We start from the raw sequence: 23,107 nt of genomic DNA, 5'->3' as shown, positions 1-23,107 counted from the left end.
GCACATCTTCAATGGGAGACGTCACTATACTGTTGGCAAGCCAGTCTAATATCCACACTCTTTCCTAACCAAGCTACGCTGTTGTAACATGTGCAGGATGTAGTTTAGCATTGTCTTGCTCAAATAAGCAGGGGCGTCCATGAAAAAGATGTTGCTTGGATGGCAGCATATGTTTCTCCAAAACCTGTATGTACCTTTCAGCATGAGTGGTGCCATTACAGATGTCTGTCTTACCCATGCCATTGGCAATAACACAGCCCCGTACCATCACAGATGCTGGCTTTCAAACTTTTCATCCATAACAGTCCGGATTGTTCTTCTCCTATTAGCCCAGAGGATACGACATCCACAATTTCCAAAAACTAATTAAGATATGGACTTGTCGCACAACAGAACTCTTTTCCACTTTCCATCAATCCATCTTGGATGAGCTCAGGCCCAGAGAAGCTGGTTGTGTTTTGGGGTGTTATTGATAAATGGCTTTTGCTTTGCACAGTAAAGTTTTAAATTGCACTTATTGATGTTGTGCTGAACTTTTCCTTACATTTTTTTTAAGTGTTCCTGAGCCCATGTGGCTTTCTGTTTTTGATCCAGTGGCACCTGATGGATTGAAGGTCATGAGCATTTAATGTTGTTTTTAGTCTTGCCACATACATGCAGTGATTTTTCCAGATTCTCTGAACCATTTGAGGATATTATGGACCATAGATGATGATATCCCTAAATACCTTGCAGTTGTATGTTGAGGAACATTGTCCTTAAATTGTTCAACTATTTTCTCACGCACTTGTTCACAAAGAGTATAATCTCGTCCATTTTTCTTTGAGAATTCAGGGAAGGAACTTTTATATCCAATTATGACACCCACCTGTTGTTCCATTGCTTAACGTTCTGTCTTTTTTCCCCACCTGTCCCAGTTTTTTTTAAATGTGTTGCAGCGATAAAATTGTGTTCCAAGTTAATGATTATATAAGTGGCACGATGGAACAGCTGGAAAGCATTGGCCTCAGAGTTCTGAGGACCCATGTTTAATCCCAGCCCTCCCTGTGTGGAGTTTGCATGTTCTCCCCATGCCTGCAAAGGTTTTCTCCGGGCACTCCCGTTTCCTCTCACATCCCAAAAATATGCAACATATTAATTGGACACTCTAAATTGGCTCTCAATGTGATTGTGAGTGCAGCTGTTTGTCTCTATGTGCCCTGCAATTGAGAGGCAACCAGTTCAAGGTGTCCCCTGCCTCCTGCCCATTGACAGCTGGGATAGGCTCCAGCACTCTGGTGACCCTTGTGAGAATAAGGTGCTAAGAAAATGGATGGCTGAATGATTATTTGATCAAAAAAAACATTTAAGTTTAGCGGTTTGAACATTAAATATCTTTTACTTGTGTATTCAATTAAATAAAGGTTGAAGATGATTTATAAATGATTGTATTCTGCTTTTAAATTGACATGACATCCCATCTTCATTGGAATTCGGGTTGTACAGAGCTAAGCAGAGAACTACACTATCCATTTAGTTAGACCTCATTGAACCTCTGGGTTATGATTTTATGGCTGTCAAATTATAATTATAGTATGTAGCATTTTTACTGGTAATTGAATAATATAAAATCACATTACGAAGAGATGACTGTAGTGGACAAATTGTACAAAATAACCAAAAATGCACTTTTCACTTTTCCTTAGAATTTTTTTTCTGTTCACATTTGTCTATCTGCAACCCTTTCTAGTGTTTGGAGAAGTTTCCAGTGATCCAGCACTTCAAATTTGGGAGCCTGCTGTCAATCAAGCCATTAAACCCTTGACGCTCATCGACGAATCCAAAATCCCAGCACATCAGATCGACCTTTTCCCTTACATCAAACATCATGTCGTGGATTTACAGCACTGCAGATGTGAAATGCAGTCATGAATGGTTGTTCGATCTCACATCGACATGCAACTTGAGTGTTCGGACCATATGTTGACACCTCCAGCGTCTACATGCATCAGCACCTACACACACAAGAACGGAACACACCCTTTTTGGAATTAAAACAATACAGTCTTGCTCACTCCTGTTATCTTCCAGGCTAACCAAATAGGAATAAAAAGGATGTGAGGTCCTTCATTGGTGCACTCCCAACCACATCCAGATGTCTAAGTCAAGAGAAATGGATTGTGCTTGCATTGGCTTGAGAGTTGAAATTTTGTGGCCTGAGCACTCAAGTTGTGTATTAGGAGTAAAAAGGCTTAAACCGTCCAGCTGTTGTGAATTTGTTGTTTTCAGATGTTTCTATTGTCTTTTTATTTATATCCGGATTGACATTGGTTCAGAATGTTTTGGAGGAGATAAAATTTTATTTTATTAATGAATGCTTGAGTTGCCTTCAGATTTGTATCTTTTAGAACAGGAAATGCAAGAGAATAGTGAATATAGTCGATGGTTTGAATATATAACATTAGTTTGTCAGTTTATATTAAAGAAAAAGTACATAAAAGGTAGGGCTGAAGAAACTGTTCCGTAATTTGCTTGTCTCACCCTACCAGTCCAAAGCGTCTTTTTTTTTTTTTAAACTATTCATGCCTCATAAAATTGATTATCTCTATTTCAAAGTTTTGAAATGATTAACAGTTGAAAATACCCTTCTTGTGTTTCTTGTGCTTATTTTTGCATTAACTTGTCTGATTTAATAAACTGCACCATCCTGTCATTTGACTGAATGTAGAGTAGTAACTAGGCAGACATTTTTTGGTTTGTTTGTTTTAGAATTTGTTGACATAAATGTTGGTTCTGGTATTGGCTAACTATGAAAATCTGTGTCTTATTTACGGGGAAACTGAATGTTTGTGTCTACAGCATGGACCACATGCACAGAACCGGATTGACAAGTGTAATTTAGCCGCCAAGTAAAAATCAGTGAAAATAACATTTGAAGTTTTTCCTGTCTTTACAGGTTCTGGGTTAAAAATACAATTCTGTATTGGGTCTCGAAACAGCCGAAACCAATGGTGGGGGGCAGTGGCTAATTTACATGAGGTTGCTCCCAAAAAAATGTCTTTTTCAAAAGAGCTACAAAAGTTATGAGAAATGTGTTCTATAATCCTTCATCCATGATGTATTTTGAGCAGTGTAATTTCCGTTTGTGACTATTACAAACAATAACAATGTACATCCACAACTCCAATGCAAAAGTTTTTTTTCCCCTCCCCTTACACAATGAGCCCTCTTAGGTATGGAGGTGGAAATCCCCAGACATAGATGTTAGACTGCAGTGAGTGGCAACCAGTCCAAAGATTATTGAAGGTCTTGGCAAAAGTTCAAGCGTGTAACACATTTGTAGATCAAAATCTCCATTTGGATTTTTTTATATAGAAGGGACGTGAACTGAAAAAGTCAGCATTTAAAACTCATTTCTTAAAACTTTTAACTACCCATCTCTGTCACCTACAGCCAAAATTAATAAGTATGCATCATCATCATCATCATATCTCTGAAAGTCACAGCTTGCTACAAATACTCTTGAAGTTTTGGTGTCTCTTGTGGTGGAACAGCCACAAACTTGAAGTTCTATTTTCCAAAAGTTAGCGATTTACAATTTTCCACATTCACAATATGTACAATCCTTAGATTGATAGGATAGAAAATTGGGACAGTTTTGTAATAGTGTTGCACAATTTACATGTTGCCCTCAAACTGTGAATGCAAATGCATAAATGACCCAAACTACTCATGTAACCCAAAACACTTTAATCTTTATTCAATCATAATCATGCCAGACATAGTAGTTGTAAGACTCATACTTGGGGGCAAAAAAATATTTTGGTCTCTGCTGTTGTGTGATTGCAAAATGGTTTACAGCATTGTCACTTCAGATGACAGATCCCTCTGCTGTATTCCAACAACATATATTGCTGCTCTCTACTATAGCATTCGTGGTAAAGGACGCTAGTGTTAATAAAAGAACTCTCAAAAAAGGAACTCCAAACACACTGAAAGGTCTTAGGTCTTAGGTTTCATTTATAAAACATTGAGCAATTGGAGAAAAGTCCTACATATCCAAAAATGTAATTTGCATCCTCAGAAATCAAGTTGGAAATCATGCAACTTAATTTAGAAATCTAAAATTAATTAATTTAATTTTGTGAAGACATAAGCATGTGATGTTTGAAAAATACTGCTTTTGCTTAGAAATAATTATTACTGAATGATAACCAATAATTCAGTTAAAGTACTCGTCTGTAGAACAATTTTTGAACAAAAATTCAGAGTTTTATGTTTTTAACTTATTGATCAAATTATATTAAAATGACTATTAGGCTGCACGGTGGATGACTGCTGCTAACCTCAACTCGAGATGTTGTGAGTCAGTGGGAAGAATACTTCGAAGACCTCCTCAATTCTACCAGCACGCCTTCCTACGAGGAAGCTGAGTCTGGGTGCTCTGAGGTGGGCTCTTCTATCTCTGGGGTTGAGGTCACCGAGGTGGTTAAAAAGTTCCTTGTTGGCAGGGCCCCGGCGGTGACTGAGATTCGCCCGGAGTTCCTAAAGGCTCCGGGTGTTGGGGGCTGTCCTGGTAGACACGCCTCTGCAACATCACATGGACATTGGGGACAGTGCCTCTGGATTGGCAGACTGGGATGGTGGTCCACCTTTTCAAGAAGGGTTACCGGAGGGTGTGTTCCAATTTTAGAGGGATCACACTCCTCAGCCTCCCTGGAAAAATCTACTCAGGGGTACTGGAGAGGAGAGTCCGTCGGGATGTCGAGTGTCGGATTCATGAGGAGCAATGTGGTTTTTGTCCTGGCCGTTGAACAGTGGACCAGCTCGACACCCTCGGTATGATCCTCGGCGGTGTATGGGAGTTCGCCCAATGAGTCTACATGTGTTTTGTGGACTTGGAGAAGGCATTCGACCGTGTCCCTCGCGGAGTCCTGTGGGGGGTTCTTCGGGAGTATGGGCTACCAAACCCCCTGATATAAGGTGTTCGGCTCTTGTCAAAGTTTGGTCCGCATTGCCAACAATAAGTCGGACTCCACCAAGGCTGCCCTTCACCGATTTTGTTTATAACTTTTAACTGTACAGAATTTCTCGGCACAGCTGAAGGGTAGAGGGTGTCCGGTTTGGTGGCCTCACCATCACATCTCTGCTCTTTGCAGATGACGCTGTTCTGTTGGCTTCATCAAGCCGTGATCTCCAGCTCTTACTGGAGTAATTCGCAGAGTGTGAAGCGGCTGGGATGAGAATCAGCACCTCCAAATCCGAGACGATGGTCCTCTGTCGGAAAAGTGTGGTGTGCCCTCTTCAGGTTGGGAATGAGAGCCTTCCCCAAGTGAAGGAGTTCAAGCATCTTGGGGTCTTGTTCACAAGTTAGGGAAGAATGGATCGGGAGATCGACAGACGGATCAGTGCAGTATCTGCAGTGATGCGGACTTTGCATCGGTCCGTTGTGGTAAAGAGGGAGTTTTCCCATCCTCACCTATGGGCATGAGCTGTGGGTCGTGACCAAAAGAACAAGATCTCGGATACAAATGGCCGAAATGAGTTTCCTCCTCAGGGTGTCCGGGCTCTCCCTTAGAGATAGGGTGAGAAGCTCGGTCATCCGTGAGGGGCTCAGTGTTGCGCCGCTACTCCTCCGCATTGAGAGGAGCCAGATGAGGTGGCTGGGGCATCTGATTTGGATGCCTCCTGGACACCTCCCTGGTGAGGTGTTCCTGGCACGTGCCACTGGAGAGAAACCCCGAGGACGACCCATGACACGCTGGAAAGACTATGTCTCTCGGCTGGTTTGGGAACGCCTCGGGATCCCTCCGGAAGAGCTGGAAGAAGTGGCTGGGGAAAGGGAAGTCTTGGGATCCCTGCTAAACTACTTCCCCCATGAACCGACTTGGAAAAGCGGTAGATGATGGATGGATGGATGGATGGTTACGACTGCCTCACAACCTACAACTGTATGTGTTCAAATCCCTGTGTGGAGTTTGCATGTTCTCCCTGTGCCTGAGTGGGTATTCTCTGGGTACTCTGGTTTCCTCCCACATCCCAAAAACATGGATGGCAGGTTGATTGAAGACTCAAAATTGCTCGTAGTTGTGAAAGTGGGTGTGAATTAATGTTTATATCCATCCATCCATTTTCTGAACCACTTATCTTCACAAGGGTCGCAGGAGTTCTGTAGCATATACCAGCTATCGTCGGGCAGGAGGTAGGGTATACCCTGAACTGGTTGGCAGCTAATCACAGGGCACATGGAGACAGACAATAGTCGCACTCATAATCACACCTAGGGGCAATTTAGAGTCTCCAAATATCCATCTATCCATCCATCCATCCATTTTCTGAGCTGCATATCCTCAGGAGGTTCACGGGAGTGCTGGAGCCTATCCCGGCTGTCAGCGGGCAAGAGGAACACCCTGAACTGGTTGCCAGGCAATCACAAGGCACATGGAGACAGGCAAGTCGCACTCACAATCACACTTTGGAGCAACTTAGTCTCCAATTATTGCATGTTATTTTTGATCTGGGAGGAAACTGTAGTGCTTTGAGAAAATCCACATAGGCATGGGGAGAACATGTAAACTCCACATGGGCGGGGCTTGGATTGAACCCACTCCTCAAAACTGTGAGGCCAACACTCTGACCAGTCTCTCCACCGTGTCGCCTGGTTGTTTCTAGGTTCGCTGCAATTAGTTGGCGACCGGTTCAGGGGGTACCCTGCCTCTCGCCCGAAGATAGCTGGGATAAGGTCCAGCACATCGGTGACCCATGTGAGGATAAGTGGTACAGAAAATGGTTGGTTTATCTTTTCCATTTCAGTCTGCGATTTCCAATTACGTGACTGTCGACCTATCAAATGTAGCTCACCTTTCATCTAAAGTCAGATGTGAACCAAAATAGAATTAGCCATATGAAAAAATGGATGGATGTTTTTCACTGGGTTTTCTTGAAGCAATAAAAGAGCCTTCCAACATAAGTAGCTTATGTTATTAAATATGTTTTGATTAAAGCATTATTGATATCACCATTTCCAAGTGGGAAATGTATCGTAACCATCAATTTCATTATTCTACATCTGAGCTGAAAAAGACAGAATTTCTTTGCCTTATTAGAAAGAATGTGAGGAATGGAGTTGCTGTATTTGCTTGTACTAACATGTCAGGTCTTGAAATGGTTACCTCAGTGGAGGAAGCTTCTGGAAAAAAAATACCAAACCCAACTAGAGAAGTTGCAGGGAAGTGGCTCAGAATTCCTGCAAACATTCAGTTCTTTGTGAATCATGGATGTTTCAAACACGTTGTTTTGGGGTGCTGAAGCACCCCTAAAATGAATCCTGGTACTCCTAAAATTTGAGATATTAAAAACATTGATTAACTCTCCCGTTATTTTTTAAACAACCTAGTAGTCTAAAAGCATACTAACCATACTCATTGCAGTAGTGTTCAAAATGATAGTACTCAAATGTAACCAACCAAATTAATCCACATTTTCAGTGTATTTTTTTACTGCTACATGTCAAATAAGTTACCGGTAAGTGAAGTAGATTTTCAGAACACCAACAAGACCCAGCATTCACAATATACACACTCTTAAGGCTGTGCAATCGGGCTAGACTGTTAAATAATAGTAGTGTGGAATTCCATCAATGAGGTCATCATTTTTGTGAATTTTATGTTGTATTTAATGATGAAGCCCGCACCTGTTGAACATGCATTTTTTTTAGAAAGCCTGAGGAAAATGGGTCGTTCAACACATTGTTCAGAACACCAACGCTTTGATTTGATTGGAAAGGGGAAACCTGATAAAGAGGTGCAGAAAATTATAGACTGTTCAGCTAAAATGATCAGAAGACATCCATGAAAATGGATCACAAAATAATCAAAATGGCAAATGCTCAGACAAAAATCAGATCCAGGATGATCAAAGCCACTCTGGAGTAACTTATAAGTACTGTGACAGTGAGAAAACATCTGCCTGGTGCTAATCTATTTGCAAGAATCAAAGTTCCTTTGTTAAAAATAAGGCATGGACAGCAGAGGCTATAATTTGCCTAAGGAGGAACATTTTGTGGACTGTTTAGAGTAAAATTGTTGTTTTTGTGTCCAGGGTCCGCAGGCAGTTTTTGAAATGACCTTTAAACTCTGAATTCAGCCACAGTACACAGTGAAGGCAATGAAGACAGGTGGCATCATGATATGGGCATGTTTCTCTTACTATGGTGTTGTGCCCATTTATCGCATATCACAGATCATGGATCAGTTTGCATATGTCAAAATACTTGAAGAGGCCATATATATATATATATATATATATATATATATATATATATATATATGTGTGTGTGTGTGTGTGTGTGTGTGTGTGTGTATAACTGTATCTGTATCAGAGCAGACTTTGTGCGTGAAAGATAACGGTTACAATAAGGCCATTTTTAAGTAGGTCTTCTGATATTGTGTTGTGTCATTTGTGATCATTACATTCAAAAGAACAAATCTTTTCAGTAAATATAAAGAACTGAATTTGTGTGTGAAATGATTCGTTCTTTGAGCTCTACCACCATTAGCCAGCCCATTATGACCGGATGCTGAAGCGTTCAAGTCGGCTGGGACTGTATAAACGGAAGAAAGCTATTCAATCTCGATGCGTCAATTGAGACACCCAGCTGTTACAGTGGAGAAGATCCGGTCAAGCTTCATAATAAAACACACTGACGTGAATTACAATACAACAAAAATTATATAAATTATTCATTCTTTCTCTGTGGCCTGATAACAAATGCCTCACGGCCTGGTACCTGTCGCGGACCAGTTGTTGGGGACCACTGCTGTATATGGTACTGAAATTTCATTTTTAAAACCTAGCATGTAACACACTAAGCAATATACTTGTGTCATTTTTTTTAAAAAGTGCTGTTTTGCCTCAAAATTTCAGAAAAATAATCCAAGACAAGTGTGAGATAAACTTTTATTGGGTTACTGAGTAAAATGTTTCCCATTTTACTGACAAAGGAGGCAGATAATTTGTTGGCAAATGTTTGTTGTACTCTTTGTTTTTTTCAACAATGTGTATTTTTTTTTTTTTTTTTAAGAATGTATCAAACAGCGACACATTTTGAGGAACAGTGTTCAAATTCCACCCATGCACTGCCTGGGTGGAATTTGCATGTTCTCCCTATGCCTACGTTGGTTTTCTCCGGGCACTCCGGTTTCCTCCCACATCCCAAAAACATGCATTCATTTGAGACTCTAAAAACCTCGTTACACTCGTGCGGCCAAATCATGCGACCTACGCATTGCCCAGTACAACACCTCTGCGTAGCTTGCCGCGTAAGTGTCAAAAAAAGCCGCAATTATCTCTCGTGATTGGTCCATTTTAGTCACATGCTGCGATGTAATATTCACCGTTCCTCCAGGCTCCACATACCACCTATGTCGCCACCTTCTTAATCGAGTTTGCACCATAATTAAATGTATTATCTGATCATTACAAGCAATTGTTGTTGCTTTGTTCCTTGTTATGGATAGGAAAATAAAAATGGCTACCGGAAATGACCAAGTTGTGCTGAGGAAACTCCACCCTGGGGCATTCTAGCCAATACCAGTCATAACGACATCTCTGAGATGGAGAAGAACTGCAGCACATTTTCAAAACTGCGCATGTGGGTTGCGCTCTAGTATCAAGGCAAGTACATGCTGGAAGGCTGCAGTGACTCCAGCGTGTTTGCCGCACGCGCAAGTATAAAGAGGCCTTAAGTTGCCCGTGTGATTGCAAGTGCGAATGGTTGTTTGTTTTTAGGTGCCCTGTGATTGGCTGACAACCAGTTAAGGGTATACACTGCATCCTGCCCGAAGATAGCTGGGATAGACTCTGCCACTCCCGCAACCTTTGTGAGGATAGGAGGCTCAGATATGGGTGGATGTGTCAAGTAACAAGGTGTCAGGTTTTCCACATTTTATGTCACAGGCAGCTGTATGCCAAATTTAAATGTATTTTTCTTCAAAATCCTCCAACTCAATATCCCACTGATATTTTTTTTAATTAATTTGGAAGTAAATCTAAAAAAATGTGTATGAAGTCATATTCTTCACGATATTCATTCTGTACATTCAAATACAAATTCTGTCCATGTTAAAATTCTAGAAAAATCCGGTACAGTGCTTTTACCACGTCCCCACCTTGATTAATAAAGGTGATTTGCCAATTGTTGTCATTATTTTTAACATGTATTTTATCAGTTTTATCATTTATAATAAAAATGCACATATTTCAGATATACAGGTGATGTGGCACATTTTTTCTCCAGAGTACAATTTATTGTAAATTAACAGGATCCTCCAGTGTCATTATCACCTCATCGATCCATTTTCTGAGCCGCTTATCCTTACAAAGGTCGTGGGAATGCCGGAGCCTACCCCAGCTATCACTGGACAGAAGGCAGGATATACCCTCAACTGGTTGCCAGCTAATCGCAGGGCACCTAGAGACAAACAACAGTTGCACTTACAATCACACCTATTAACAATTTAGATACTCCAGTTAATGCAGGATTTTGGAGGTGGGAGGAAACTGGACTCCCCAGAGAAGACGCATTCAGGCATGGGAAGAACATGCAATCTCCACACAGTTGGGGCTAGGATTTGAACCCCAGTCCTCAGAGCTGTGAGGCAGATGCTCGAACCAGTTTCTCCGCCATCATTATCACTCAACATCCACTTTTAGATCTCTTTACAAATATGCATATTTTGTTTCTTTTATTATTATTATTCCGCAAAACCTTGTTGAGGTTGCTGAAGGTTTATTTTATGTGAGAGGCAGGGTACATCCTGAACTGGTTAGCAGCTCACATACAAACAACACACATTCACACCTATGAATGATTTAGGGTTCTCCCCGTGCCTCCGTGGGTTTCCTCTGGGCACTCCGGTTTCTTCGCACATGCAACATTAATTGGACACACTAAATTGCCCCTAGGTGTGATTGTGAGTGTGTCTGTTTGTCTCAATGTGCCCTGTGATTGGCTGGCAACCAGTTCAGGGTGTACCCCGCCTCCTCCCCATTGACAGGTGGGATAGCCTCCAGCACTCCCCGCGACCCTCGTGTGGATAAGCAGTGAAGAAAATGGAAATTAACAGGCAGCGCGGTGCATGTCTGATTAGCATATCTGCCTCACAGTCCTCAAGTTTGAGATTCAACTCTCGACTTTGGCCTTCCCGTGTGGAGTCTGCATGTTCTTCCTTGTACCTATGTTTTTGAAATGTCTCTTGTTCTTTATTCTCGTTGCTATGTTGTTCCTTGTTCTTTGTTCTGAATGTCATACCAGGGCCCAGTACCTGTCACGACTGCCGGAGAAAAATTCCTTGTGTTTCTACACACTTGGCCATTTCAGCTGATTCTGATTTGGATGTTCCATGTGATTATCTGGCGACCAGTTCAGGGTGTATCTTTACCTCATAGTCAGCTAGGATAGGCTCTGGCTCACCTTCAACCCCATGGAGGACCAGCAGTATTTAAAAAAAAAAAAGATAGATGAATTGAAGAAAAATGTTCAAACAGTGGAAGAATACAATGAACTGTTAAATCTGTGAAATGATGTTTGAGCAAAATTCACTTATCCATGTATCAAACAAGCCCATTTCCACGCATGACCACACACAAACTGTAGAATACTTTTATTTTTCACTAAAACAATTTAATTAATCATTTGACCTGGCCTACAACTACCAGAACCAGTCACCTACATTTCCATCTAAATTCTTAAGTTTGATCCATGAAATTCTATACATTTATTCCCACCTGTTTATTTCATTTCGGACCTTCCAATTTTGCAAACTTGTCAGTCCAATTCCAGTACAGTTTGTGGATTTTATGTTTTACATGTGCTAATCTAATCCGCCTTGGGCCTTCAAAATCAGTAGTACTGGTTGATATGACTTCAAACTACAATAGCAATGGGACTGTTTCTTAAAGGGGAAATCCAGTGCTTTGCATGAACAGTGTATCAATAGGTCATGTAATATGTAGCCTATTTTGACAATGTGATGTCAAATTCTCTCTCATTTAATTGTGTTTTGAGAAGATTTTTATCGACAATTACGAACTTTCAGGGGCGCTGCCATTTTCACGAGTCACATGATCTACGTGGGCGTATATGACGTGTAGCATGCCGTTCCAAATGTTGGATTACATAGGACAACATTATGCCCAGCGCTGATTTCTCGGATTTATCCTCATCTGATGAAGAAATATCAGTATCTGTTGATCAGGAAGACGGAGCAATACTTCCATACAGCTTTCAACCTGTGGCTGTAATTAATGTTGAATATTCGGATGGTTCTTTGGGCGGATGTCCGACTACTCGGAGGCCTACGCGCGACATAAGTGCGTAAACAAAAACTCCCGGAAGCTCCGGGCTGGCAGCCCCGGATGGTTCTTCGGACGAGAATGACGTGGAGTCTGACGAGCGAGCTCCAGCGGCAGACCGCGAGCCGAGCTTTCAGGTGGCAGAGACCTTTAGCCGATCTTCAGTGGTGGCGGAGGCCTTTCGCCGAGCTTCGATGGTGGCGGAGGCCTTTAGCTTAGCTTGGGCGTCCGGGGCTAACGGCCTCCGCCCGGTTTGTTAGCCCCGGATGCCCAAGCTAGGCTAAAGGCCTCCGCCACCACCGAAGCTCGGCTAAAGGCTTCCCCGGACGTCGAAACTCGGCTCGCAGGCCGCTGCCAGAGCTTGTGCCCCTGCCTTCGTTGGTGGCGGAGGCCTTTAGCCTAGCTTTGGCATCCGGGGCTAATGGCCTCCGCCACCTGGAACCTCGGCTCGTGGCCGCCGCCGCCGTTTGCTCGTCAGACTCTGCGTCATTCCTGTCCGAAGAACCATCAGCGGCTGCCAGCCCTACCTAAGCTCCCCGGGGCCTTTGTTTACGCACTTATGTCGCGTGTAGGCCTCCGAGTAGTCAAACTCCGAGTCATTCCGCCCGAAGAATCATCCGAATATTCAACATTAATTACAGCCACCGGTTCAAATCTGTATGGAAGTATTCCTCCATCTTCCCAATCAACCGATACTACTATTTCTTCATCAGATGAGGATAAATCCAATAAATCAGAGCTGGTGGAGAGCTTTGTGAGTCCCAATGATCCCAGGAACTAAGTTCTCTGGTTCTTCATGCCCCTGGTAGGGTCACCCATGGCAAACAGGTCCTAGGTGATAGACCAGACAAACCACAGTGAAAAGACCCTGATGATGAAAAACGTGAATGGATTGAAGTTTCTCTTGCCAGGAAGTTGAAGGTGGGGCTCAAGATCAAGCACCTGGTGCCCAGACCTGCCCCCACAGCCCTAAAGGGTAATGTGGGTCCCCCTTCCCATGGGCTCACCACCAGTAAAAGGGGCCATAGGGGTCAGAGCTGCAGTGTGAGTGGCTAAAGGTAGGGCCCGGCTACAGAGGCTGGCTCTAGGGACATGGAATTTGGCAGGGAAAGAGCCTGAGCTGTGTGTAAAGTTGACAAGTTCTGACTAAATACACTCCACATACACCTTGGGCTCTGGTACCAGTCCTCTTAAGTGGGGTTGGACCCTCTTCCGCTCTGGTTTTACCCACAGTGCTCAGACTCTGCTTTAAATAGCGTAAGAAACTGGGTCATCTGGGAGGAGCTCAGAATAGAGTCTGTATTTAGAAGAGCCAGATGAGATGGCGGGGACCTCTGACTTAGATGCATCCTGGACGCCTCCCTGGTGAGGTGTTCCAGGTGAGTCCCACCAGGAGGAGACCCCGGGGATGAACCAGGACATGCTGGAGACACTATGTTTGTGGTGTGACGAGGGAATTGCCAGGTCATCTCTGGTCCCAGGTACACAAGAAATTACTTGCTAACCACCAGAGAGTCATCTCTGGCCTTTTTTTTCAACAACTCTCGCCAATTCTCTGAATCTTTTCCTGGAGTTACTCATCAGCGCTCTCCACAGAGCATTGCGTTGAAGACAGCACAGAGGCTCGAGATCTGGCATACGAGTTCAACTTCGCAGCAGCGGACACAAACTGGTGCTTCCATTGATTCATTTCTCAGGTCTATGCTGCCCAGCCAACAAAATGGATGAACTTCAACTTCTGAGCAAGACCTGCAAAGACTTTGGATGTTCTGTCGTCCTGTGCTTCACGGAGACTTCACTTTGTAGAAGCGTTCCCGACGGAGCCATTACATTACCCAGCTTTCATCTTTATCAAGCGCACCGGATCGCAGATCTAGGCCGGAAATCGAAAGGCGTTAGAATATGCTTCTTTATTAATGAGAACTGGTGCACGGATGTTACATAGCTCAGCACACACTGCAGCCCGCTTTCGGGGTTGTTGTTCTTAAACTGTAAAACGATTTACTCGCTGCGTGAGTTCACCTCTTTCATTCTCGTAGGTGTTTACGTTCCGCCCCAAGCTAGCATGAACTGGACACTAATGCTGCTAATGCCCACAAGCATGTAAACAAGCTTTAGAAAAAGCATCCAGAATCACCGATCATTATCCTACAAGGTTTTAACACAGCTAAACTTAACTACGAACTCCCTTAATATAAGCGGCACATAAACTGTCCAATGAGGGAAAATAACACTTTAGATCACCGCTATACCACAATTAAATACGCATATCACGCAATTCCCCGTGCTTCCCTAGCCTCCTCTGATCACTGCTTAATCTACTTAATACCTACTAGAGATCGCAAAAAAACTCTAACTTTCATAATCGGTTTTAACCGAACACCTGTAGCAAAAAAACGATTAACCGGTTTTCAAATCGGTACCATTGTGGTGTTTACATAATTCACCTGCGGGACCTCGAGTTGGGGTGCGGGGTTCCGCATGGACTGTTTTTGTTGTTGCTCTTCCGGAATGAGGAGTTCACAGAGTTCCCGCCGTTATGCGAGTAGTATTTTGATGTCTGCCAATAAATCAAGTTTTGTTCCTGTGTCCGACACTCCACCTCCGACTCCTTTTCTCCGGCGCTACACCATCGATCGTTAATTTACTCCGTGGTAATGGGGTAGTTTGTATACAATATTGACAAACAAGCTTGTTGAATGTGGCCTTCAACAACGCACTCGTGTAAGTTAAATTTTTGTTCTTTTTTTTGTAAAAATGTTTTAATGTTAACATTCTTGAAAAAAGTGGAAATGATATTGAAAAAATAGTGCAATGTGGAATACTGGAACCGGAAGAAATTATTGAAAATTTTAACCGATTTCGAAAATCCGATTACGGTTTCGATTTTAAACGGTTATAACCAATTAATTGTAACCGTTTTCGATCCCTAATACCTACATACAGTGAAGTGCGCGAAGCCTTTTGGTAAAATCTGTTAAAAAGTGGAACAGTGAGGCAAAATTAGAACTTCAGAGCTGCTTTGATTGCAAAGATTGGAGCGTCTTTGAAAATTTGACGAGCAGCCGAGATGAATTCACTGATATTCTTACCTCATATGTCAGTTTCTGTGAAGTGTGTGTACCACAAAAACTTTGTACGTTCAATAACAACAAACCGTGGTTTGCAGCCAGACTTAGGCAACTCCGCCAGGCTAAAGAGGTCACATAGCGGGGATATGGCCCTATTTAATTGCACTAGAAACCAGGTGACCCGAGAAATTAATTTTGCAAAGAGGGATTATGCAGCAAAACAGGAAAAACAGCTGGGCGCTAATGATTCCAAATCAATTTAGCACGGATTACAATTACTCACTAATTACAATCGACGATCCCCCAGAAGACAAGAATAGTGGGCTCGCCGACAACCTGAACAGCTTTTACTGTTGATTTGAAAAGGACACTATCACTCCACACACCCACCAAGTGGCACCACCGTCCACTTAAGCATCTCCAACTTCAGTCTGCCATCCATGAACGGGACCTGAGGCAGATGTTCATAAAACAAAAGCTTAACAAAGGGCCGGGCCCAGATCTTTTGTCCTCATTCTGCCTCAATGTCTGCGCAGAACAACCTGCTCCTGTCTTCAACAGGTCTCTAGAACTGTGTGACATACCAACCTGCTCCAAACGCTCCACCATCATACCGGCCCCAAGAAAGCAGCAATCTCAGGTCTTAATGACTACAGGCCTGTTGCCTTGACATCTTTGGTCATGAAGTCCTTTGAATGCCTTGTTCCGGACCCCATCAAGAGCGTCACAGGTCCCCACCTGGACCCATAGCAGTTAGTTTATGGAGCTAACAGGTCTGCGGATGGTGCCATCATCGTGCGTCTGCACTTCATCCTTGAACATCTTGCCAGCGAGGGAACCTATGCTGGGATCCTGTTCATGAATTTAAACTCGGCATTTAACACCATCATCCCTGAACGCCTCTCCTCCAAGTTTATCTAGCTCAGCATCTCACCTGCCATCTTCCCATGGATCTACAACTTCCTGAGAGGCCGGACACAGCAGGTGAGGCTGGGGGACACCACCTCATCCTTATGCACTATCAGCACCGGGGCACCCAAAGTTGTGTCCACTCCCCTCCCCGGATGACACCACAGTCATCAGCCTCATCAAAGACAGCGATGAGTCTGCGTATCGACAGAAAGTGGCAAAACTGGATCTTTGGTGTGGCCAAGACAACCTGGCGTTGAACATTCTAAAGACTGTAGGAATGATTGTGGACTTCAGGAAGCATCATTCACCACAGCCACTCACACTGTCCAACTATCTTCTGTCAACCGTCAAGACCTTCAAGTTCTTGAAAATTATAGTCTCACAGGACCTAAAGTTGGAGACGAACATCAACTCGATCCTCAAAAAGCCAAGCAAAGGATATACTTCTTGCGGCTACTGAGGAAGCACGGCCTGTCACAAGAGCTGCTGAAACAGTTCTACACAGCGGTCATCCAATTAGTATAGTGTACCTCCATCACAGTCTGGTTTGGGGCTGCCACAAAAAAGAAAAACAACTCCAACTGCAACAATCAAAACTGCTCAATTTACTGTTGGCACCACCCTACCCACTTTTGAAGACTTGCACACCACTCAAACTAAGACCAGAGAGGGAAGGATCCTTTCGGACCCTCCACATCCTGGGCACCACATCTCCCAGCTCCTTCCGTCGGGTATGTGCTACTGATCAATGCAAATCAAAACTAGCAGGCATTCAAAAAGTGTTTTTCCCTCTTCCAATTAAATCATTCAATTCTTGATCATTGACTTTGCACAACTGTCATTGAGCTGGTCTAGAACAGTGAACCGCAAACAGGTAAGGACAAGACGGGTGAACTTAACATAACGTGAGGGTTGACACACTCTAACTGCTCGAAATGCGACAAGACTGCATCTTTGCACAATTGTGACTCTTGTAAGGACTACTTCCCAATTAACTAATATGATATCATATGATCAGTTTTGACCTTTTTATTTTCTTTGAGCACCACCATAACCCCAAGAACCAAGGCACAGCTCCTTTATGCACTCACAAGATCTACAGAGATCTGAAACCCAAAGATTAAATTGTCAAATTGTATGTAGCTGGGATTTCACAGCAAAGGCAGGAATGATGCGTGTGCGTTAATGAGTGAGAAACTTCTGAGTTGTGAACCTGACTTTTTCTTCTTCACTTATGTAGTAGCAGTTGTCACCCTCTTTCTAATGTAAATTACTGCCACCTTTAGGACTGCAAACAAACATAGTAATTGGTCACTGTTTCAGGCAGTTGAATTATGGACTGGTTCTAATTTTTCCCTTTTCTCCTCGTACATAGACTATTACACTTGCACCAGTTTTTTGAGCAATTTTATTTTTATTTGGGAGGTTCTGATGTTTATCACATCTCTCGGACGGTGACCTGTGCGAGCTCTGCTGTCACAGTCTGACTCCCCACACCCAGTGTACCTATTCCCTTCACCCACCCCTTCACCCCTCACCCAACCCACCCACACCCCCACACACACATACACACACTCCTTCTGCTGTCACATGTGGTCTCTGCAACCCCCAACACATCTACCCCCTTTCCTAACAAAGTATCCCCCTCCTTTCCTCCTCCTGCTATGCCTCACCCCCAATGCACCCCTCCTGACTCTGCCTGTTCTCTTGCTTCCCCCTCCTCTCAGGACCCCCTGCTCCATACACAACACACACAAACACACACACACACACACACACACACACACACACACCCTCAAAACAACACTTGGCCCCCACCCTAGGTCTCGTTCAATATGTCACTGTGCCATCTGGTATTGTCCTTTTGTCAGAGAGAAACATTGAAAAGACCAAATCTTTATATCTATCTATCTATCTATCTATCTATCTATCTATCTATCTATCTATCTATCTATCTATCTATCTATCTATCTATCTATCTATCTATCATCTATCTATCTATCTATCTATCTATCTATCTATCTATCTATCTATCTATCTATCTATCTATCTATCTATCTATCTATCTATCTATCTATCTATCTATCTATCTATCTATCTATCTATCTATCTATCTATCTATCTATCTCTCTCTCTCTCTAACTCTCTCTCTCTCTCTCTCTCTCTCTCTCTCTCTCTCTCTCTCTCTCTCTCTCTCTCTCTTCTTCTTCTTCTTTACCTTTCGGCTTGTCCCGTTAGGGGTCGCCACAGCGTGTCATCTTTTGCCATCTTAGCCTCTCTCCTGCATCTTCCTCTCTAACCCCTACTGCCCTCATGTCTTCCCTCACCACATCCATAAACCTTCTCTTTGGTCTTCCTCTTGCTCTTTTGCCTGGCAGCTCCATCCTCAGCACCCTTCCACCAATATACTCACTCTCTCGCCTCTAAACATGTCCAATCCATCGAAGTCTGCTCTCCCGAATCTTGTCTCCAAAACATCCAATTTTGGGTGTCCCTCTAATGAGCTCATTTCTTATCCTATCCAACCTGCTCACTCCGAGCGAGAACCTCAACATCTTCATTTCTGCCACCTCCATTTCTGCTTCCTGTTGTTTCTTCAGTGCCACCGTCTCTAATCCGTACATCATGGCCGGCTTCACCACTGTTTTGTAAACTTTGCCCTTCATCCTAGCAGACACTCTTCTGTCACATAACACACCAGACACCTTCCGCGAGCTGTTCCAAACTGCTTGGACCCGTTTTTTCACTTCCTTACCTCACTCACCATTGCTCTGGATTGTTGACCCTAAATATTTGAAGTCCTCCACCCTCGCTATCTCTTCTCCCTGCAGCCTCACTCTACCCCCTCCACCTTTCTCATTCACGCACATATATTCTGTTTTACTTCGGCTAATCTTCATTCCTCTCCTTTCCAGTGCATGTCTCCATCTTTCTAATTGTTCCTCTGCATGCTCCCTGCTTTCACTGCATATCACAATATCATCTGCGAACATCATGGTCCAAGGGGATTCCAGTCTAATCTCATCTGTCAGCCTATCCATTACCACTGCAAACAGGAAGGGGCTCAGAGCTGATCCCTGATGCAGTCCCACCTCCACCTTAAATTCCTCTGTCACACCTAAGGCACACCTCACCATTGTTCTGCTGCCATCATACATGTCCTGTACTATTTTAACATACTTCTCTGCCACACCAGACTTCCGCATGCAGTACCACAGTTCCTCTCTTGGTACTCTGTCATAGGCTTTCTCTAGATCCACAAAGACACAATGTAGCTCCTTCTGATGTTCTCTGTACTTTTCCACTAGCATCCTCAAGGCAAATAATGCATCTGTGGTACTCTTTCTAGGCATGAAACCATACTGTTGCTCGCAGATACTTACTTCTGTACTGAGTCTAGTCTCCACTACTCTTTCCCATAACTTCATTGTGTGGCTCATCAACTTTATTCCTCGATAATTCCCACAGCTCTGAACATCCCCTTTGTTCTTAAAAATGGGAACGAGAACATGTTTCCTCCATTCTTCAGGCATCTTTTCGCCCGCTTGTATTCTGTTGAATAAGTTGGTCAAAAACTCCACAGCCATCTCTCCAAATTGCTTCCATACCTCTACCTGTATGTCATCAGGACCAACTGCCTTTCCATTTTTCGTCCTTTGTAGTGCCTTTCTAACTTCCCCCTTACTAATCATTGCCACTTCCTGGTCCTTCACACATGCCTCTTCAACTCTTCCTTCTCTCTCATTTTCTTCATTCATCAACTTCTCAAAGTATTCCTTCCATCTATTTAGCACACGACTGGCACCAGTCAACACATTTCCATCTCTATCCTTAATCACCCTTACCTACTGCACATCCTTCCCATCTCTATCCCTCTGTCTGGCCAACCTGTAGAGATCCTTTTCTCCTTCTTTCGTGTCCAACCTGGTGTACATGTCTTCATATGCCTCTTGTTTAGCCTTTGCCACCTCTACCTTTGCCCTACGTCGCATCTCGATGTACTCCTTTCGCCTATCCTCAGTCCTCTCAGTGTCCCACTTCTTCTTCGCTAATCTCTTTCCTTGTATGACTCCCTGTATTTTGGGGTTCCACCACCAAGTCTCCTTCTCCCCTTTCCTACCAAAAGACACACCAAGTACTCTCCTGCCTGTCTCTCTGATTACCTTGGCTGTCGTAGTCCAGTCTTCCGGGAGCTTCTGCTGTCCATCGAGACCCTGTCTCACCTCTTTCCGAAAGGCCGCACAACATTCTTCCTTTCTCAGCTTCCACCACATGGTTCTCTGCTCTACCTTTGTCTTTTTAATCTTTCTACCCACCACCAGAGTCATCCTACACACCACCATCCTAGGCTGTCGAGCTACACTCTCCCCTACCACTAGTTTACAGTCAGTAATCTCCTTCAGATTACATCATCTGCACAAAATATAATCCTCCTGCGTGCTTCTACCTCCGCTCTGGTAGGTCACTATATGTTCCTCCCTCTTCTGGAAATAAGTGTTCACTACAGCCATCTCCATCCTTTTTGCAAAGTCCACCACCACCTGTCCCTCAAAGTTCCTTTCCTGGATGCCATACTTACCCATTACTTCTTCATCGCCCCTGTTTCCTTTACCAATATGTCCATTACAATCTGCACCAATCACAACTCTCTCGCTCTCTGGGATGCTCAGAACTACTTCATCTAGTTCCTTCCAGAATTTCTCTTTCAACTCAAGGTCACATCCTACCTGTAGGGCATAGCCGCTAACCATATTATACATAACACCCCCAATTTCAAATTTTAGTCTCATCACTTGAGATGATACTCTTTTCACCTCCAAGATATTCTTACCTAGATCTTCCTTTAAAATAACCCCTACTCCATTTCTCTTCCCACCTACTCCTTGGTAGAATCATTTAAACCCCGCTCCTAAACTTCTAGCCCATTACCTTTCCACCTGCTCTCTTGGATGCACAGAATATAAACCTTTCTCCTAATCATCATGTCAACCAACTCCTGAGCTTTTTCTGTCATAGTCCCAACATTCAAAGTCCCTACACTCAGTTGTATGCTCTGTGCATTCCTCTTTTTCTTCTGACGATGGATCCGGTTTCCTCCTCTTCTTTGTCTTCGACCCACAGTAGCTGAATTTCCACCGACGCCCTGCAGGTTAGCAGTGCTAGGGGCGGGCGTTATTAACCTGGGCCACGACCGATCCGGTATGGGATTCTTTAGATGAACGCTCATATTTGTTTGGCACAGTTTTTACGCCGGATGCCCTTCCTGACGCAACCCTCTGCATTTATCCGGGCTTGGGACCGGCCTACAGATTGCACCGGCTTGTGCCCCCATAGGGCTGCATTTCTCTCTCTCTCTCTCTCTCTCTCTCTCTCTCTCTCTCTATATATATATATATATATATATATATATAATATATATATATATATATATATATATATATTACTCACTTGCTCACTTTTATCTTGAGTGAATTAGTCATTTGCCACACAATAACATAAAGCATCATTACAAGCAAGAGCCCCACAATTTCCATGGTGACCCACTTTCAAGTATTACTATTTCGTTTATCTGCACATATATATATATATATGTATGTATATATTCCACTGTGCCACCATATGTATGTGTGTTTATGTACACACACACGCACACACGCAATGTTACAGAATATATTTGTACTATATTGATACTTTTGTATGCTTATGTACTTTGCTGTTTGTATGTAAATAATTATCTTCTCATATGTAAAGAATTATCTTCTCATCTATTGTTTTGCAGCTTTTGCTTAGGCAGACGTTGTTAAGTCTTAAAATATAAATTATTTGCTTTCCCATGGATACATTTTAAAATCTGTATTTAAATAATGTGCAAGTAACAATTATGAGGCAAAGAAAAATAAATTCAGTGCTGGCCCCCTCCCGCCAAAAATTTTTAAAAAAAGATAAATCCTGTGAAGCTGCTTGGAATTTGTTGCGTTTCACTCTTCCCCAAACCAGATGGAGGCGCTATAGTGTGTGATTACTCATGAAAAAAAAATAAAAATAGCACAGATTTATCACTACAGGGCAGAGAACTTGCTTATGAAATGTTTCTGGTATTATTTTTAAGCAATGGTTGCTCACTTTTATCTTGAGTGAATTAGTCATTTGCCACACAATAACATAAAGCATCATTACAAGCAAGAGCCCCACAATTTCCATGGTGACCCACTTTCAAGTATTACTATTTCGTTTATCTGCACAGGTTGAGGAGTAAAGTGCAATAGAGAGAGATGTGACACGTTGTGGTAGAACCCCGCGTCCTCATTCGAGAAGCCCAACAACCAGCCAAGAGGAGGGAGGATGAGAGCAGGAAGGAGAAGAAGGGTAGAATAGGAGTATGAGTTTGAGGGAGGGCCTGTCAGAGGTGCCTCTTCTCTGCATACAGAGCCCTTGCGATCAACATTCATTGATTTTAAAGAACACCACCAAGTGGCACACTGCAGAGATAACAGGACTCCGTGATTTTTCAAGAGGGACATTTCCTCCACGTTTCTATGTTTCTAAAGTTAACTGTTGGATCTTGAAACACAGATTATGGCTAAATTCTGGACACATGATTTAAGACAAATGTCTTTCAGGATAGAAGGCCTGAAAAATCAACTGTGTTGGCCAGGAAGAGAGTACAGTGCTTTGATTTGCTTCCGTATGGATTTTGTGATTTAAAATCATATCTTCATTTATTTAGCTCGTATTTTTTTCCAAAGGGAAAAAACATTTCCAGGCTGTAAACACGGTGTTTGTTTCTCTCT

The 23,107-nt window shown here is 43.1% G+C and overlaps 1 protein-coding gene across 3 annotated transcripts in view; it reads left to right on the top strand.

Moving 5' to 3' along the window:
* The window catches only part of ptpa (protein phosphatase 2 phosphatase activator), a 66,742-nt gene extending 63,865 nt beyond the window's left edge, over positions 1-2,877 (top strand). Inside the window, exon 9 of one of the 3 annotated variants that reach the window (XM_061801642.1) lies at positions 1,730-2,877. In XM_061801642.1, the coding sequence (XP_061657626.1) occupies positions 1,730-1,804 (75 nt within the window). In that variant the 3' untranslated portion in view covers positions 1,805-2,877. The remainder of the gene's footprint in view (positions 1-1,729) is intronic. The other 2 variants (XM_061801640.1, XM_061801641.1) reach the window with 2 other exon arrangements.
* The last annotated feature ends 20,230 nt before the right edge of the window (positions 2,878-23,107 follow it).

The sequence above is a fragment of the Syngnathoides biaculeatus genome, chromosome 17 (genome assembly GCF_019802595.1).
Source record: "Syngnathoides biaculeatus isolate LvHL_M chromosome 17, ASM1980259v1, whole genome shotgun sequence".
Classification (NCBI taxonomy): Eukaryota; Metazoa; Chordata; class Actinopteri; order Syngnathiformes; family Syngnathidae; genus Syngnathoides; species Syngnathoides biaculeatus.
The sequence above is the reverse complement of the archived record's forward strand: the minus strand, read 5'-3'. Positions and strand labels throughout refer to the sequence as shown.